Below are 18,971 nucleotides of genomic sequence, written 5' to 3' on the forward strand. Positions count from 1 at the left end.
TGAGTTCCAGGACAGCCAGGGATATACAGAGAAACCCTGTCTCGAAAAACGAAAATAAAATAAAATAAAAGAACAGTCAGAGCTGTTCACAGAGAAAACTGATCTGGAAAAGCCAAAACAAACAACAACAGCAACAATAACAACAACAACCAATAAACAAAATTCAACCGAGATTTAATTCTATAAGTAAAATTTTACAAGTATATATGCTTCATTAGCATATACATTTTTATTCCTCTTTATTAAAGAGGATAAAATGATATATACACCAAAGAATTATTCTAAAATTTATTTTAATGGCTTATCAGTAAATGTGTGATTTGTGTTCTTTTTGTAGTTTTGTATATTTTGGATTTTTTTTTTTTTAAGATTTATTTATTGTTATATGTAAGTACACTGTAGCTGTCTTCAGACACACCAGAAGAGGGCATCAGATCTCATTATGGGTGGTTGTGAGCCGCCATGTGGTTGCTGGGATTTGAACTCAGGACCTTCGGAAGAGCAGTCAGTGCTCTTACCCGCTGAGCCATCTCACCAGCCCGGGTTTTTCTGTTTTTTGAAGCAGGGTTTCTCTGCATAGCCCTGGCTGTCCTGGAACTCACAATGTAGATCAGGCTGGCCTCAAATTCAGAGATCCGCCTGCCTCTGCCTCCTGAGTACTGAGATTAAACAGGTGTACCGCCACATTTGGCAAGTATACCCATTTTGTATACTTATACCCATTTTGTATACCTATACCCAGGACCACATAAAAAATTTGGGGCAGCTGAGCACTTCTGAAGTTGAGACGGGGGGATTTCTATGAGTCCCAGGCCAGCCTGGTCTACACAGCAAGCTCCGGGGCCAACCCAAGCTACATAGTGAGACCTTGCCCTGCCCCTCCCCCAAAAAAATCTTTTTGTCTGTGGGTAAAGGAAGCTGTGAATGGAAAATTTTAAGAAAGCCTGAGGAGAGCGTAGCACTGAATCCCTCTTGAGCCCGTGCCCTTTTGTATATATATAGAGAGGCTAATGATAGTGTGTGCTTCTGAGGAAGGCCAGAGAACTACAGATGAGGTACAAGTTGAACACTAGTCCAGCGGAACACAGAACTGGCACGCGGAAGATACAAAATAAATGTGAAAAGATTACAGATAACTCACAGTGGAGGACCCAAAAGGCCTGACTCGAATCGGCTAAATAGTCTCCCAGAGGCCTCTCAGCTGGGCCATGCTTCCCCCCCGGGGGCTGATCCAGAAAGTACTGCAGAGCACAAAATGTTTCCCACCTTCCGGGACCCTACTCCCTAAACATCTGCCTTCGATCTGGGCAGCCATAAAACAATTCAGGAGAGAGTCACAGTCTGGGAATCCAAGGGATGCTGCTGTATCCTGGATCCTATGCTCTCTCCTCCCAGGTAACCAAGGTGCAGAATCTCCAGGTGCTCATGCTAAATAGGATACCTTTGAAAAAAACGAGAGTGGGGGTTGGCTCACATGTATGGTATTTGGAAAGGAGTTTGTAACTCTCCAGGGCTGTTGGCTATGCCACACTGGCCCCCAAGCATCCAGCTGCCTCTGGCCTTGGCCCCTGCATATCTATAGACACCCTAGGTCAGTTTGTCTAGCTAAGACATTACATATTCCCATCCCTTTCTGACTGTAGCAACAAGACTCCAGACCTGTAACTTCTCCAGAATCTACTTTCGGGCCAGCTGGGACAGAGGTCTTCTTTGCTCAAGACTACATCATGTTCCCTTTTGCCTATAAAATGAAGTCCAGGAGGCCGCATGTGGCAAATGCAGCTTTGGATTGACACAGTTCTCAAGAGCACAGATTCTGCATTTAAACTGGAGTTTAAATGTTGAGGCAGGGTCTGAGAGCCTCTGTTCGCTTGAAGGTAAAAGAGTGATAATCAGACCTAATCAGCAGCAGCAGCAGCAGCAGCTTCGGCACCAAACCCAGAGCTCAGAACACAAGTATTTTGGAGGCCGGTGCATGGAATGAAGGACATGGAGGGAAGAAGTCATCTGCCAGAAATTAGGAAGACGATGAGACCAACTTTGGACATGTTAAGTGCAAGTAGCTTATGGTGTCCAAGGGAGGTATCCAGGGCAGCTGGATGTGTGGGCCTAGAATCAAGAGGGAGGCCTTGGCTGGAGAGCCAGAGAGTGTGGGTGTCGCCAGCATGTGAGTAGGACGATGAGCTCATGGGTGGGGGAGGTGAGGGTGAGGCCTCCACCACCAGACACTCACTCATCCACAAGGAGGACCGAGTTCATGAAGAAGGCTAAAGGAAGGCCAGGGGACTCGGAGGAAAATCAGTGTGGTTTCACGGGCATCAAAGAGGCAGAGCTGGGCCAGTCAAGAGGCCCCTGTGCTGGCCAGCGGAAGAGAGGCCCTGAGGAGACCAAGACAGCTGAAGGCAGAAATGGGTCTGAACTTTAATGAATAGGCAGTCTGGTGAAGACAGGAGTAGTAGGAGCTGACCCCGGGCTAACCTGGGGAAATGGAAAAGAGCGATGGCAAGTCAAATAACTTGGGGTACAAGTGCTCGAGATGAGAGGAAGACGCACGAAAACAGTGCCTCAAGAAAGGATGCAGGATTGAGACTGCCAGTGAGAGAGGCTGCAGGAAGTGGCCAGGGGTCCATGGTCTATCTGTGGCCCAAACACAGGACCCAGCACCCAGGAGGAAGTCAATAAAATTTTGCTATATTGGGGTGCAGGGGGTGGCTCTGTGGGTAAAGTATTTGCTGTGCAAGCATGAAGATCTGGGTTCAGATCTCCAGAGGCTAGGTTTGGCAAGGCCCAGCTGGAACTCTCTGCTGCTCAGAGGGGGCAGAGATGGGTGAATCCCAGGGACTTTCTGACCAACCAGTCTAGTTGATGTAGTGAGCCTCCAGGCTCAGTGAGAGACCCTTTCTCAAAAAATAAGGCGGAAAGGGAGAGAGGGAGAGAGGGATACCGAGTGTTGACCTCTGGCCTCCACGTGTGCACACAAGTGCACGGGCGCGCGCACACACACACACACACACACACACACACACACACACACGAGAGAGAGAGAGAGAGAGAGAGAGAGAGAGAGAGAGAGAGCAAGAGAGAGCTTATCTTGGAGACTGAGGGTGTTGCTCTGTATTAGTGTTTGCCTAGCATGCACAAAGCCCAGGACTGAAATATTGCATACGAAAAAGAACTTGCTATCTTGTGAGTTGAGGTGTAGCACACATTGAAAGAGCTAGTCATTGGCAGGAAATGGAGTCCCTCTGCCATTGTGCCATAGAAGAGAGGCGAGCTCACTCGTGAGCATCATATAAGAGCGCCTCCCCACCCCCGCCCCCCCGCCCCCCCAGGACTGGGCTGCATCTTTGTCAGACCACAGAGGAAACAAACAGCGAGGAATGAATGAATGGCTCGACGTAGAGCGCATTTACAGATGCACCTTCCCAGGAAGCCAGCAGATGGTGCTAGTGAGTCACTGGTCACCAAAGCAGAGAGCAGCCCACTTCTAGTTCCAGACACTTGGTCCTCCAGCGCCTGCGGCACGCAATGGTTGGCTAACCAGGTTTCTGATCGAAGGGATAGGGGTGGGGCTGGGAGACGAGACAAAGGATTCAGACTGTGGTCTGAGTGCTTGGGACCAAGAGCCTCCAGGAGTTCTCCTCATCCTTAACCTGCCTTTCTAGGTCCTGCCTTATCCGCTAGGGCTTCTGCCCCTCCGTCCCGCCCCCTTTCTTGCTCTACCATGGAGACCCCTACCAACCCAGAATCCTGATTCTGGCAGAAGCTAGTTCCCTATCCCAAGGCAGGCTCGACTTGGCACCAAGCCTCAGACAGGGCTGGGCCAGCCCCTCCCAGTTATGACTATTTGAAACACTTTCCACTTCCATAGCACCTCCACCTGATGAAGGGAAAGGGTCAGAGGCTGAGGAGGCCGCAGGGAGTTGGGAGGAAGGGGTTCTGACTTAGGAAATGGGGTTCTCTGGAAAGGGGTGCCATGTAAGTGTGGCAGGTAAACCAATCTCATCAAGACTTGGAAAAGTTCCACCTGAAGAAGTATTTGTTCTAGAAGCATCCTACTCAAAGACAGTTCCCTCCACCCATCTACTCTCACCCAATCTCCCTCTCTCCCCATCCTGGGTTGCCCCGGGTACTTCATGGGACCAGGGTAGAGCCCTGCTTCCCAGTCTCCCCACCTTGCTCTCTTGTCTTTTTCTTGCTCTGAGAACTGGTGCCTGCCAGGGGAACCTGGACGACTTCCCCTAGAACTCTGCTTTCTTTCTCTCTCTTTTTTCAACCTCAGGGAAAATACTTACAGTGGCCGAGGCTGGAAAAACTGTCGCTGGATTCTAAGGAGGATAGCACTTAGTTAAAGCAGGGCATGTCATTCATTTCTTGACCTGGACAACTGACTCAGAACAACCGGAGTCAGTGGGTTTAGAAAAGGAGTGTTTCTCTGAGTTGTGAGAAGCAAGAAGAGGAGACAGGAGCTACAGGAAACACACGTAGCAATACACACCCATGTGCAAGCACACATAGGTCATACATGACACAGGGCATAGAACCCCATAGACACAGACACGAAAGAACCCAAAGCCACACACCCAAGATCAGGCACACACAGCTTACTCAGGGAAGTCCTGACCCCCAGGCCAGGGTTCCACCATTGTCCATATTTATAGACAGAGGATGGGTGGATGGAAACACATGAGTGACTCTGAGTGGGGACGGAGGAGTGACTCTGAGTGGGGAACAGGGGTCTTCATGCAGAGTTCCTCCACTCAAGAGAGTCTGGACACCAGCTCCTTCTCTGAGAGTTCACTGGCTCTTCAGGAATCCACACCCGGATGGAAGAGAGGGCTTTTGAGTGTTTACATGAAACACTGGAACAGAGTCTGGATACAGGAAAGAGATGAACTGCAGGACAGAGAGCTGGATAAGGAATCTATGACCTTCTCAGGACCTAGAGAGTATAGAGATGAGGAATGGGGAAGTGTGGGGGGGGGAAGGTCTAGGGGTTCACAGACATATGGGGGGAAGGTCTGGGGGTTCACAGACGTAGGGATCTTCACAGCTCGGCTTTGCTCCTCTCTCTGCACTTAACCCCCAGTGCCTGCCAGAGCCCTGGCATGCATGTTAGGCACAGGGTGCCAGACACGGGGGTGGCACAGGGTGCCAGGCCACACACAAACAAGGACCTTCATACACACAGGGAGGGAAATGCACCCACACACTACTTATTTCATCCCCTGGGGACTCAGTGTAGCAGATCAGGGACCACCCTGTCCTGACCCTTCTTCCAGGTCATCCCATTAGCTGGTTCCTGGGGAGGGGGTAGGTGAAGCAAAAGAAAAAGGAGACCTTGATGCTTCCATTGATCTCTCTATCTCTATCTCTCTCTGCATGTCTCTGTCTCTCTGTATGTATGTTTGTCTCTCTTCTTCTTCTCCTCCTCCTCCTCCTCCTCTGCTTGTGGACGTTGTACATCGTGGTGCGCACTAGGCTCCGCACCACGATGTACAACGTCCACAAGCAGCGGCTCGGGATGTGGTTTTTTTTTTTATATCTAACAACAAATTCCCAGTTCGCCCTCCTCCTCTTCCTTCTTCTTCTCCTCCTCCTCCTCCTCCTCCTCCTCCTCCTCCTCCTCCTTCTTCTTCTTCTTCTTCTTCTTTCTTCTTCTTCTTCTTCTTCTTCTTCTTCTTCTTCTTCTTCTTCTTCTTCTTCTTCTTCTTCTTCTTCTTCTTCTCCTCCCTCTCCCTCTCCCTCTCCCTCTCCCTCTCCCTCTCCCCCTCTCTCTCTCCAGTTCTGGACTATGGAAGAAAATGAAGTGAAACAGAACCCCCGAAGAATCTCGGTGGTCACCCTTCTCTCCTAGCTGTGGCTGAGAACTACCCAGGTGAGAGTGCACATTTGGGCGTGTGTACCAGGGACCTAAGGCCATGCATGGCACTGCGTGCGGGGGCGGGTGTGGCTGGCAGCAGACTCTGGCTGCTTCCACGCAGTGTTCTGGAAGTCATGGCAGCCACAGGGACAGCAATGTGGAATACTTGAATGAAAGTTGTCGGTGGTGGTGGTGCTGATGTTGATGGTATGTGTGTGTAAGTATCCCTGAGGAAGCGTGAGCAGAGTGTGCACACCTGAGCGCGGAGGCCCAGAGCCCTTGGTGTGCCAATAGGCGCACAGGAGTGAATGAGATGCAAGGCACAGGGTTGGGCAGACTGGCCCTTTCCCGGGCGAAGCTGGCGACTGACGGCTCCGCCTCATGCAACTTGGGGACTTTGTTCCGGCTTCTTCGAAAGCGGATCTAGGCGGGGGGGAGGGCGGGACGGGGGGGCACCTGCCTGGCTTGGGGTACTGAGATAGAAGTGGAGAAAAGCCCCACCCTAGCCCCGCCTTCGCACCGCCCCAACCCCGCCCCCAGGGCGCTTTATAAGCTGGGTCCGAGGGCCCTGTAAAGAAAGCGAGTATCCCTCCCACCCCAGGCCGGTGTTCCTCTGCACTCCGTGTCCTAGCCTCGAGTCCATCTCGGCGCTCCCCAACCAGGCCCCCGCCCCGCCCCAGCCCCGTCCCGAAGTCATGGAGCGCTGGCCTTGGCCGTCGGGCGGCGCCTGGCTGCTGGTGGCTGCCCGCGCGCTGCTGCAGCTGCTGCGCTCAGACCTGCGTCTGGGCCGCCCGTTGTTAGCGGCACTGGCCCTGCTGGCCGCTCTCGACTGGCTGTGCCAGCGCCTGCTGCCCCCGCCGGCGGCACTCGTGGTGCTGGCTGGTGCTGGCTGGATCGCGTTGTCCCGCCTAGCGCGCCCTCCTCGCCTGCCGGTGGCCACTCGCGCGGTGCTCATCACCGGTGAGTGCAGAGCACAGGGACTCCAGGCTGGAGGGCGGGACCGCACACCTAGAGGGTTTCCCTTGGGCGCCATCAAGGGGGACTCCGCAGCTCAGACGTAAGAGTCCTTCTCTAAACGCAAGAAAGTGAGCCAAGTAGGAAGCTCCGGGCACCTCACCAAGTCTGGGTTAACTACCTGCGGCAGCGGGGATTATTGGTGAGAAAGTAGAGAGTGGGCAGGTGCTCAAAGGAAACTAGTGACTGAAAGAGGAGAAACTTAGTTTATGCTGAGCTCCTTCCTAAGAGACCAGGTGTGGAGCAGAAGACAGTACTTTAAGGGACTTCGGAAGACCTGAGACGGGATAATGCCATATCTTGAACTCTGCCTGACATTCCCCACATCACTAGAACACAGTATCTGCTATTCTCTGGGGGCAGAGAGCTTAGATGGCAAGTTCTGCTCCCCGACCTCCTCTGGCTGGAATCCTTGGAGTTCAGAACTGCCTGAGGTCACAGCAGCTGGAGAGTAGCTGCTTCTTAGATCCAGCTACCCGCTGCCAAAACTGCAGCCGTCTGCAGTCTACACCTAACACCTCATCCTGCCTAGCCCTGGGTGCCCAGGAAAGGGGCCTCGGAGAGCTGGACTCAGGTGTCTCTAGTGCCTGCCTGTGCTTTCTTTGTCTGGAGCAGGGAATAAATCTGTCATCAGAAGGAGGGGAGGGGAGAGGAGGGGGGGCTGCAGACCCAGCAGGAAATGGGGAGGGGGAGGAAGGCCAGGGGGCATCGGTCCATTGCATGGGGGGAGGGGCAGCTCTGTTTCTCCCCCAACCCCCATGGCTTCTTGGTCCTTTATGGGTGGTCTGCATGATAGGATAGGGCCGGGAGAATTTAGGAGGAAATCCTTGAACTGGACGTTGGAGGAAGTTGGGTGGTGGTGACAGGTGGAATCTGAAAGGTGTCTTGGATCCAAGAAAGGGCGTGAGACAAAGGCTTAAAACAAAAAGAAATAAGTACGGTTTGGGAAGGGGACAGTCAATAACCAGTCTGGCTGGTGTGTGTGTGTGTGTGTGTGTGTGTGTGTGTGTGTGTGTGTGTGTGTGTGTGGTGGGATGTGAAGTTTCCTTGGGAGGAGACTTGAATGTCAGGTGAGAAACCAGATTACACTAAGGTGATACAAAGGCGTTTGGCTTCGGAAGGGAGGGTGGAGATTGAGTAGGACTCAGGTGAGATGGGAGAGACTTCCAGAGTGAGTATGAAGCCACGGGGAACCCGTTTCAGGAGCCTGAGGAAGGAAAGCTATTGAATTCCCTTGAAATGAAGCAGGGACTCGGTGATAGGCTCTGCCTTCAAACGTGGAACAGATCTCTTCCTGTCGTCCGTGAGCTTTCACCGGGTCCTATGCAACTTCAGGTTCTACTGACACAGCTGGGCAGTCCTTCCTCAGATCTCACCTCAGGTCTAGTCCTGAGCCTGAGCAAGAGGTGAGAAGAAGGGTGCTTTCTGTGCCCCGCGCTCCTTCCATCTCTGCAAGGCTGTGTTTGGGAGAAGAGGACTTGGGCCAGCCTACTCCCGTGTAAGCACTGGAAGTTGGCTTCTAGCTTCCTGATGCCTGAAAACTCTGGGGTTTTCCGAGAGTCACCACCAAGCAGCAAGGCACTTAAGTGACCGTTTCTTGCCCCACCTGCCAAGAACACTGCGCCTTCTGCCTACGGAGCTGTCACTCATCCCTCCCTCCCCAAGAATGCCCAAAAATTGTTTGCCAAACCTAGGCCACAAGCTCAGCCATGCTGTCGTGTCTGAACTGTGTGACTTGGTACCTTGTGTGCATGCATATGTATGTATCTTCATGCTGATGGGAGACAGGGGTCAAGCTCCTGTGTATGTGAACATGCAGGCAGGTTTACAGGTGAGCAAGAGGGTAAGATGTGAGTGTCGGTTGGGACCCCAGAGCTGAGTCACTGGGAGGCTTTTAGTAAAGTTCTGTCTGCTCCAAAAGGAAGCAGAGGCAAGTATGCATGTGTGTGCACACACACTCTCTTCCCCCAGTCAGATTTGCTTGGGAAGGACCCCTCAACACAGACTAGCAGGCCCCAGCTACACAAAGCCCGGTTTGCAGCCCCCAACCAGCTTTGTTCTCCTCTCAGCTCGGGGGTGGGGGTGGGGGGGAGGGGCTGAGCCGAGGAGGGGTGCTGTTTGTCCAGGAGTGGGGAAGCTGGGTTGCAAAGCAGCTTTTCTGCACAGCAGGACCTCAGGGCTGGCAGCTCCACAGACTCTCCTCCCCCACTGGCCCTCCTCATCCTCTCACTGGCCACCCACAGAGCCAGGATCAGCATGGAAACCATCAAGGAAGCGAGGACTTATCAGTACCAGGGACCCCCACGCTGGGCCTTGCCTGGTGGTTCTTATCTCTGCATACCAAGGGCAAGAAAATGAAGACTCCAGGGGTAGTCACCGACCTTAGGTCACACTTAGTGGTGTGGGAAGGGATTCCAATGCAGGTCTGTTTTCTTCACTTCCCATGCATGGTCCCTGGCCTGGGAGGGAAGTGGTCTGGGGCTTAGCAAATGTATACATACGTCCAAAGTCAATTATTGGAATTCCAAGGGCAGAGATGAAGGGGGAGTTGGGAACAGGCTCCAGCTTGAGTCTGGAACAATAGTAGGAGCTACTGAGGCTGGAGAAGTACCCAGGTTGAGTCGTACCAGGATGATGGCATCTGGGCTTCATTCTAAGGCCCATAGAATCCTGGGGAAGCAAAAAGCCTCTGGGACTTGTCAGTAGCAGAGTGATACTGTCATTTTTAAAAATATCCCTCTGACTTAGGCTGAGGATAGGTTCATGAGGCAAGTTGGGACCAGCCTAGGTCTGTTTCTTCTAGAAAGTAACGTTTATCAATCACATTTGATGGGATAGCTATAGGGAACCAGAGAGATGACAGCTGTCACAGAATCGATGCTCAGGGCTCAGTCAGGAGGGCCAACTTAGACCATACATTTGTAAGGAAGAAGGGAGGACTGAGTGTCCCAGGCTAGGTTCCACCCAGACCTTAGTGGTCTTCAGCTTGTCTTGGGCTGGGACTCCATTGGCTCTCCTTCCCTGGCTAGGCTGCGACACTGGTTTTGGCAAGGAGACAGCTAAGAAACTGGATGGCATGGGCTTCACGGTGCTGGCCACAGTGTTGGATCTGAATGGCCCTGGTGCCCTAGAACTGCGTGCCCTCTGTTCCCCTCGCCTGAAGCTGCTGCAGATGGACCTGACCAAGACAGAGGACATCAGCCGTGTTCTGGAAATCACCAAGGCCCACACGGCCAGCACTGGTCAGCAGATGTGTCTCCATTAGGGGTGGGCAGGGCTGGGTGAGTACGAGGGAGGAAGGGGTTGCATGTTTGTTGTCAGGCGACCTGAACCTTCCCTCCTGCTTTTATGCCTCCAGGCCTGTGGGGTCTGGTTAACAACGCTGGCCTCAATATGGTAGTGGCTGATGTAGAACTGTCTCCAGTGGCAACTTTCCGCAAGTGCATGGAGGTGAACTTCTTCGGTACACTTGAGCTGACGAAGGGCCTCCTGCCACTCCTGCGTCACTCAAGGGGACGTATTGTGACCGTTGGCAGCCCAGCAGGTAAGTGCTCTTCCACTCAGAGACAAAGTGGTAAAGGAGCTGCTATTGGGTGAAGAATGATGTGAGGAATCCCAGGCTGAGGCTGAGCACCCCCCTGCAATCCACAGGAGACATGCCGTACCCCTGCTTGGCAGCCTACGGCACCTCCAAGGCAGCTATAGCACTGCTTATGGACACATTCAGCTGTGAACTGCTTCCCTGGGGTATCAAGGTCAGCATTATCAAGCCTGGCTGCTTCAAGACAGGTGAGGGCTCAGGTTTGGGGTGGGACACCCATGCGGCAGGGACGTGTGGTCTGAGGATAGAGTGTGGCTTGGTTTACAGGAGATAGATAAATGGCCTTTGGGCTCTTCTAGCTGCTGCCTTCTGACCTTGTTACCCCTTCCTCAGAGGCAGTGACTAATGTGAACCTCTGGGAGAAACGTAAGCAACTGCTGCTGGCCAACCTGCCTAAAGAGCTGCTCCAGGCCTATGGTGAAGACTACATTGAGCACTTGCATGGGCAGTTTCTGAATTCACTCAGAATGGCATTGCCTGACCTTAGCCCAGTTGTAGATGCCATCGTCGATGCATTGCTGGCAGCTCAGCCACGAAGCCGCTACTACCCGGGCCGTGGCCTGGGGCTCATGTATTTCATCCACCACTACCTACCAGAGGGTCTTCGACGCTGCTTCCTACAGAACTTCTTCATCAATCACCTTCTGCCCCGAGCACTGAGGCCCGGCCAGCCTGGCCCTGCTCCTCCTGCTCAGGACACACCCCAGAATCCAAACCCTTCCCCAGTGGCAGCTCTGTGAGCCACAAACCTAGGTGTTTTAGCAGGATGGGCTTCTTGAGCCCTTGGCCCTCTCCCCTGCCCATTATAGACCCCTCAGCCTTACCCTAGAGCCCAGCCCAGCCCAGCCCAGCCTCTACTGCTGATGCCTCGTCCAGCCTGGGACGTGGAAGTCTGCTAGTGAGCCTCTGGACCTCTCTTCTGCTTCTTGAGCCCACACATACCCTACCAGGCACAATGCTCTACACTGCAGCTTGGAGAACCCAGATGGATGGAGAGTTTAGTGTAAGAGTTTGGCTGTAGCCTTTGATAGGATTCTACAGATCATTTCTGTGCTAACTTTAGAATGATTAGGCAGGTGGGGACCTCCTCAGAATTCTTTTGGGACCCACAGTCTCAGTGCTGCAAGTCCAGAGTAAATCCCAACTGCTTCTTGACTGGCTCAAGATTTAGGTCCTCAATTACTGGCCCCCAGCCACATGGAAGCTGCATGTTGTACTTGCCTAATTGTTGGCATTTTAAAATAAAGATACATTTTATTTCTACTAGAATGGGAGAGATACAGTGTTTGAAGGAGGTGACTGCCTGATTGCCTGGGTGACAGGGTATGGCGATATGACAGAGATTGGGTACTTCTTAGGAGATCCTGGGACTCAGCAGGGGAGCTGAGGATGTTCCCCAGACGCACCGTGGTATGTGTCTGCTGACCTCAGGCAAATCTTGTCCCTAGGTCTAGGTTTCTGCATACTGAGATGAAGGTAATGGCCAATTTCAGGGAGTTACAGGGCTTAGTGAAGCAGTTAGGGAAGTGGGAGACTTCTAGAGCCAAAATATAACTATTCTCTAACAAGCCACACCCCAGCCTATCTTCCTACCTGAGCTCCCAGCAGAAAGAGCCATCCCCCAGGGACTTCCCTGGCCCTGTGGCTGCTGATTGCAGGAGAGACTCATCAAGGTACAGTGATGAACGAAGGCGAGAGTCGAGGAAAGGTACGAGGACACAAAGAAGGGAGCAGACAGACTGCAGGGTTTTTAAAGAGGGCAATTTTATTGTCTTAGAGGGGCAGTGCCGAGGGAGAGGGCTGCAAAGCTGCTTTCCCAAAACCCCAAGTATACATATTCTCTACTCTTCCCACAGGTCATGGTTCTGGGGATGACCTATGGACAGGAAAGGAGGCTCACACTGTCCCAGGGGTTCTCAAGTTAGGGAGGGACATGAAAGTCACACAAGTTTCTTAGACATGTCAGTGGCTGTAAACATAGGGCTGGGGGCCTCTTTGCTCTGGAGGGGATCTTGGTCCATTCTTGATCAGGGGAGAGGTACCTAACCCTTTTAGTCCCAGAGAGGGTCATGGAAGCTGGGCAACCAATCCCAGGACAATGTGCGACACCTCACCAGGTCAGACAAGTGAGCCCTGGGTGCGCGCGCGCACACGCGCGCGCACACACACACACACACACACAGTGCACTTGGGAACCTTAAGTTAGAATGTTAAAAGATGGGGATGTAGTTGTCGATCTTGGCGCGATGGCGCTGGGCAATGCACTCAGCAATCCACACGATGTTGCGACATTCCTGTTCCTTAAGCTTCACAAAGGCATAAAAGACACCAAAATGGAACTGGTTCAGGAAGGCCAGCTTGTTGAGCTTCACCTGTGGACAGACACAGGTGTGATGCACAGTTGCTGTGGCCTAAGTCACAACCTTCCCTATACGGGGTTGGCTCCACAAGACCCTGTGCTCACCTCATGTTCAAAGAATCGGTCCTCCAGGGTCTTGTCTCCAGGATTGCTACCTGCACCCTCAAAAAGCAGTTTGTACTCCTGGTCGGGAATGGGAAGCAGCACAGATATCAGTGCTGGGTGCTGGGCTGCCAACATGGCCACCTAATCTTGTCAGCTAGGGCACTCACCGGGTAGTAATCAGCTACATTCTTGACCTGTTCGTAGTCATCAGCCCGCGCCAGCTGAGCCAAGCCCTCAGGGTAGAGCCGGCCACAGTGTGGGAAGAGCTTGGCACGGTCCTCTTTGGACAGCTCTGTGCCGAAAGAGTTGATGGTGATGATGAAAGCGCGGCGATCTGCTTCAAACTGCAGGGTCAGTGCATAGGTGAGGAGAGGGGGAAGACAAGGGAGACCATGCCAGTCAATTGGCAGAGCTCCCCCAGGCAAGGCTCAATGGGAACAAAGGGCAGAGAGGTGGGGAGGCACTCACCTCTAGGATAGGACACATGGCATCTGCTGTGGTCCCACCCAGCAGAGTACAGAACTTGTAGAAGGACTCCAGGTAGGCCTGTGGGGAGGACAGTGCTTGCTTAGAGCCAGCATGGCAGTGCTGGGAGCCTGGTTAGAAACCCAGTCAGCTGCTCTCCCCTCTCACAACCTTTCATGGTAGGGATGGCCAGCTCACGCTACGCCAACTTCCCCTCTGCCGAACATCTACTACCTTCAACAGTTAACCATCCAAGGGGCAGTGGCTTGGTGCATTCCAGCTGCACGGGAACCCACTCTCTGCGTGAGGACACATATTCCCACTGCTTTCTGTAGCCAGGCTTAGGGGGGTTCTGTCTTCTTCCTGGTGCTTTGCCTTCCTTTCCTGGTCTTCAGAAACTTCCCCTTCCCCAGTCTCAGAGAACCAGGTGTCCAAGGGCTAGAGAGTTATCCTCAGAGTTCACAAAGGTCTAGACTGAGTTCATACACCCTCCCTTGCAACAACCCTCCTTGCAGAACACTACTGCACACGTCTCCTCTCACCCTCAGACAGACCCTAGGTTTCAACAGCTGGAACAAAATTGTCAGGTCAGTTCCTGCTGAAGGATGGTTATCGCCTATGTGAACACCAGCCTCACAGTCAATAACTGGGTACATGGGCTGCCAGCGGAAACACGTAATTTTGTCGAGGCAAATTTGATCTGCTGGGCATGAGGAAAGGACAGGTCAGCTCACATACAAGGCCTTCCCTACGTCTCATTTGCAAGGTCACATAGAGGTTTCTTTCCAATACCTGACCCCCCCCCCCATCAAGGTCTTGCAGACCCCATGGGGAACACTTTTGCATGAAACTTGACTCAGACCCCACCTAAGATCCCACATGTAGCATGACCACAGAGACTGGGATCTATGTTGGGGACTATTCTGAGTTGGGGTTGGGAGGCTGTAGAAAGCTTTCCACATCCGGGTGTGCCATCTAAGCTGGCTGGGACCTATAGGATGTGCATTCAAAAACAGATAAGCTGCTGTTTCCCAGAGTTCCACAAGACACAGTGACACTAAACAAGAAGGGCTCAGGAGAGAACCTGCAGTTGATCACTGAGCTCACAGGACTCAAAGTTACTACTGAGTAAGCAATAAGAAACAGCCAGGAAAGCAACAGCAGAGTCCAGCACAGAGGAACAAAACCTGTAGGTAGAAATGGCTCCCATCTCCCACCTCGGTGGTACTTCACAGCCCCTCCAGGAGTCAGTCCTCCGTGGCCTTGTTTGTGGCTAGTCAAGCTGGTTATGCTAAAAATCTTAGGACCTACCCTAGTGAGCCTGCAGTTCCTATCTGTGGGGGAAACTACTAGCCAGTTTGAGGTTCCATGCCCTGTTACCCACCTACCTGCCTGCTTAGCCAAGCTGTATTGATCTCCAGAGAAGCTGACTCTAGGATTAAGGTTCACACTTTCCTCTAGAGGCTATAGCAGCAAAGAAACTGGCAAGACTCAGGTACCAAGGTCACCTCCGCAACCCCACCCTGTCCCCTGGAGTCTGCCAGCCCATGTCTGTTGCACCAGCTGCCTACAATTCACTTGCCAGATGGATGAGGGTCCACCTAATCTCCCATCTGTGGCCACTGGGCTGGGACATTGCCTGACAGGCAGGCAGCTTTGGCATGGGGCCCACAGTGGTGGGTCAGTTTTTATGAGCTGGTTTCTGGCCAGTCCTTGTCAGTGACTCCAGCTAAAACCAGTCAGGCCCAGAGAAGGTGTGGGTAGGGCTAGGGGCATAGCCACGCCCCTCATCCTGTCTAGGGCAAGGAATCTGTCAATAGGCCAGGTGAATGGGTGGGAGCACTATAAGATCTCTGTGTTTGTGTACATGTGCACACGAGTGCATATTACCTTACCCCTTATCAATAATCTGCATTCCACCCTACAGTCATAGAGGGCCTTCTAAGAATATGTTCTGTTAGAAAACTTTAGGCTCACAGCCTAAAGTTCATTGAATTTTTTTCACATTTTACTTATTTTGTGTGCATGTATGTGCAAAGGTAAGAAGACAATTAGTGGGTATCAGTTCTCTCCTTCCACCATTTGGGCCCCAGAAATCAAACCCAGCTTGTCCATCTTGGCAGTTAAACATTTTCATTTCCTAAGCGATGTTGTCAGCCCAAAGTTACAGTTTTCATTATTGTTGTTTGCTTTGTGACAGCGTCTCACTATGTAACCCTGGCTGTCTCAAAACTTACTACATAGACTCAAATTCACAGAGATCTGCTTGCCTCTGCCTCCCAAGCACTGGACTGAAAGTCACTATGCCTGGCTTACCTTTTCTTGGGAGACTCTTATTATGGAGACATGGCTGACCTGCAACTCACTACATATACTAAGCTAATCTTGAACTTAGCAAAAATCTTCTTGCTCAAGTTGTCCTAGCATTGTGAAGTATGCACCACCACTCCCAGCTAAAGTTCAAACTCTTGCCGATGCATTCAAGGTCCTGGGTGACTGGGCTCACTCAGTGTATGTATCCTCCTTTGGATCTCTTCCCCATTATCCATGGGACACCTACACTTTCATAGTAAACCCCTTGCCATGTGGCCTGGCTCATGCTCCCTGCCTCCCTTCTGCCTATGCTATCATAACTTCTATCATCTATCTGCAGATCCTAGCTGTATGTTGACACAGGTCCCACAGAAAGACTAGAAGGTCTGAGCTCAGGCTGAGCCAGATGTCCACCAGCCAGCTACAATCAGGGCAGGAGACACACACCTTCAATCCCCCAGTGGAGACTGGATAGACAGATGTCCTCGGGTCCCTTTGCCAGTGTCATCCTCGGCTTCTCTTCAAGGTTTGCCTATTGCTGATCCATGTTCCTGACTAAAGTCTCCAGGAGTCTTGGCATCACAGCTTTGAATCACACCACAAACTGAACCCAGCCTTTCCCAAATGTCCCTAACTGGTAGCTACCTTTTAATCTCCATAATGACTGTATGCTACATTCTCTCCAGTAGTGACAAGTGCAACAGGCCCCCAAAAACCTGGGCACTGTCCCAAGGCGAAAAGTTCATGGAAACTTAGTCTCCTGGAATTGTGGCATCCTGTATAATGAATGCTCCAATGTCCTTGCTTTAGTTAGAAAACAGATCCATGTGCTTTCCCTTAATACATAGCTAAGTTAGATCCTAGGCAGTCAGTCCTTGAGCTGACCCTGGGTTTAGGTAGCTAAGTCACTTGCCCTACACAGGAATTTACCACTCTCTAGGAATAAGGAAGTTTGTGATTTAAAGAGGAACCAGGGTAGATACTTAGAACCATAGGTAGCTCTGAGTTACCCAAGTCGGGCTAAGTCCACAGTCCTTTCAGGAATTAGGCAAAAGCACGATGAATCTTATGAGAGTTTGGCTAGATTGGAAGAGGCAGTTTCTAGAATGCTTCCCCCCTCGGAAGGGACTGATATATTAGTGAAACAATTGGCTTGGGAAAATGCGAATACCTTGTGCCAAGACCTGATCAGACCAATCTGTTAGACAGGTTCCCTACAAGATTACATTAAAACATGTTTAGATGCCTCACCAGCCATAGTAAAGGCCTACGCCGTAGTGATGAAGGGACAGAAATTGAGCGCCTATGTCGGAAATACTTACAGGAATGGAAAGAATTCCCCAGGGAATGAAATGACATGTTTCCGGTATGGAAAACTGGGGCACCTGAGAAAAAATTGTAGAAATTCCTCAAGAAACAAAAGGGCATTTCCCCCAGGCCCTTGCCTGCGTTGTGGCACAGGAAGGCACTGGAAAATGAATGTAAATCAAGGTTCCATAAGGATGGAACCCCGCTCACTAAAGAAGTGGGTAAGACAAAAAGCTACAGGGGCAGTCACTTAGTCCGGTTCAGAAACTGTGGACCTCATCATAGGACACAGCCTCAGTTATAAGAAAAACTTCAAGTTATGGATTCTGATAATTTAGGTAAAATTAAAAGATGTGGTAAAAGCATTAAAAAGAGATTTCATAAAAGTCAAAATATAGCTCAATTCTTANTGTTACTTTATTTACAACTCCCCAATCCTACATTGTGCCAAAAATTTGTAGATAAGGCTTTATTGGAAGTTAAAAAAAAATCTCAATCCTCAAGCATATAGAATTCATTTTGTGGATGGCGTTTTTTGTTGGTTGCAGAAAGTGGAGAGTGTTTTGCAAATGGCTGTAAAATGTAAAGTGTGAGCTAATGATAGCTTCAAAAAAGATTCAGCATGGTAAACGTTTAGGCTATTTGAGACATATATAGTATATAGAGATTGTGTGTTTTCTGAGAATTGCCCTCAGATTAAATAAATTGGAAGTTTTGGATGCTCACCAGAAGCTGTTAGAGAATTTAGGGTTTTAATCTTGGTTTGACAAGCTGCCTCTTATAAGCAGGAAAGGATGGATTTTGGAACTCTCCTAGGGACAGAGAGAAATCCAGAGATGTCCTGTTAATTCTCTCTGGCCCCTACAGGAGAAGTTCTCTACCCTCTTTGTATTGTCTATGTTTGGTGCACCAATCTGTCCACGTGTCAATTCATGTATGTTGTTGTTTCATTGTCTGAATGATTGTTTTGTTGTCTGAATGAATGACTGTTCTATGTTTCATGTTGAAAAGAAAAGAAAAAGTAAATGGTTAAAACTTTACCTGCTGATTCACTCTCAGTTTGCACAGTGGAGGCTGAGAAAGGCCCCTCACTTTAGCCAAGAATCAGAAGAGGCCCTGCTGAGAAACTGGTTTTGTTTGTTTGTTTGTTTTGTTTTGTTTTGTTTTGTTTTAAAAAGGAGTCTGCAACCTCTTAGTTCTAAGGCAAATAAGCTGATTGTTGTTTGTTCCTAGAAAATTCTCTGCAATCGTGATTATTGTGCTTAGCAAATGACAAAGTGCTTTTTTATCTTGAAATTATAGGTAGAAAAAGTAAAATTCTTTGATTGGCATGAATTTAAAATCTGATTTGTGTAGCCGCTTCATTTGTTTTGTTTTTTTTTACTGGTCTTTATAGAGTATTGGCTTATAAGTTATGGGACATGATTAAAAAGGTATAACATTCGTAACAAAAAAGTTAGCTTTAAATTGGTAACTCAGGGTTGGAATCATTTTAAGCATGTGGCATAAAGAAGCCCAGAAAGCTAGGCCAAAAAACTAGGCCTCTAAGGATACTTCTAATTGAGACAATATTTAATGTGATTTTTATCAACAAGATGGCTTGCCTACTTCATATAAAATTACTAAAATTCTATTGTCTTTGCTTCAGTACAAGAAGCTGAGAGTTTGAGTCTTTCAGTGTGGAAAGTATTTTATTAACAAATGCCGCTAAAGAAACATTTACTTCAAATCTTTGCTGTCACATAATGAACTTTATAGCTACTAGAGAATAGCTCTTGCTCCAAAAAAGATTCAGACACAATATCTTTTTAATATTTAGGACTTTAGTTATCCTAGAAAAACTGTGGTACAAAAAAAAATTTTTTTAAGAAAATAAATGGGGGCTGGAGAGATGGCTCAGAGGTTAAGAGCACTGACTGCTCTTCTGAAGGTCCCAAGTTCAA

At 50.2% G+C, this 18,971-nt stretch overlaps 2 protein-coding genes across 2 annotated transcripts in view; one reads left to right on the forward strand and one right to left on the reverse strand.

Annotated features, from left to right (window-relative positions):
* The first annotated feature begins 6,445 nt into the window (after positions 1-6,445).
* Hsd11b2 (hydroxysteroid 11-beta dehydrogenase 2) lies at positions 6,446-11,747 on the forward strand. Its single transcript, XM_021220568.1, has 5 exons — positions 6,446-6,823; positions 9,907-10,119; positions 10,236-10,421; positions 10,529-10,666; positions 10,812-11,747. The coding sequence occupies exons 1-5, from the start codon at positions 6,559-6,561 to the stop codon at positions 11,216-11,218; spliced, it is 1,209 nt and encodes a 402-aa protein (XP_021076227.1). The 5' UTR covers positions 6,446-6,558; the 3' UTR covers positions 11,219-11,747.
* A 474-nt stretch (positions 11,748-12,221) lies between these two features.
* The window catches only part of Atp6v0d1 (ATPase H+ transporting V0 subunit d1), a 46,193-nt gene continuing 39,443 nt past the window's right edge, over positions 12,222-18,971 (reverse strand). Inside the window, exons 5-8 of the mRNA XM_021220314.2 lie at positions 13,411-13,488; positions 13,110-13,286; positions 12,943-13,020; positions 12,222-12,850 (exon numbers count right to left, since the gene is read on the reverse strand). Of these exons, the coding sequence (XP_021075973.1) occupies positions 12,689-12,850; positions 12,943-13,020; positions 13,110-13,286; positions 13,411-13,488 (495 nt within the window). The 3' untranslated portion in view covers positions 12,222-12,688. The remainder of the gene's footprint in view (positions 12,851-12,942; positions 13,021-13,109; positions 13,287-13,410; positions 13,489-18,971) is intronic.

The sequence above is a fragment of the Mus pahari genome, chromosome 20, assembly GCF_900095145.1.
Source record: "Mus pahari chromosome 20, PAHARI_EIJ_v1.1, whole genome shotgun sequence".
Taxonomy (NCBI): Eukaryota; Metazoa; Chordata; class Mammalia; order Rodentia; family Muridae; genus Mus; species Mus pahari.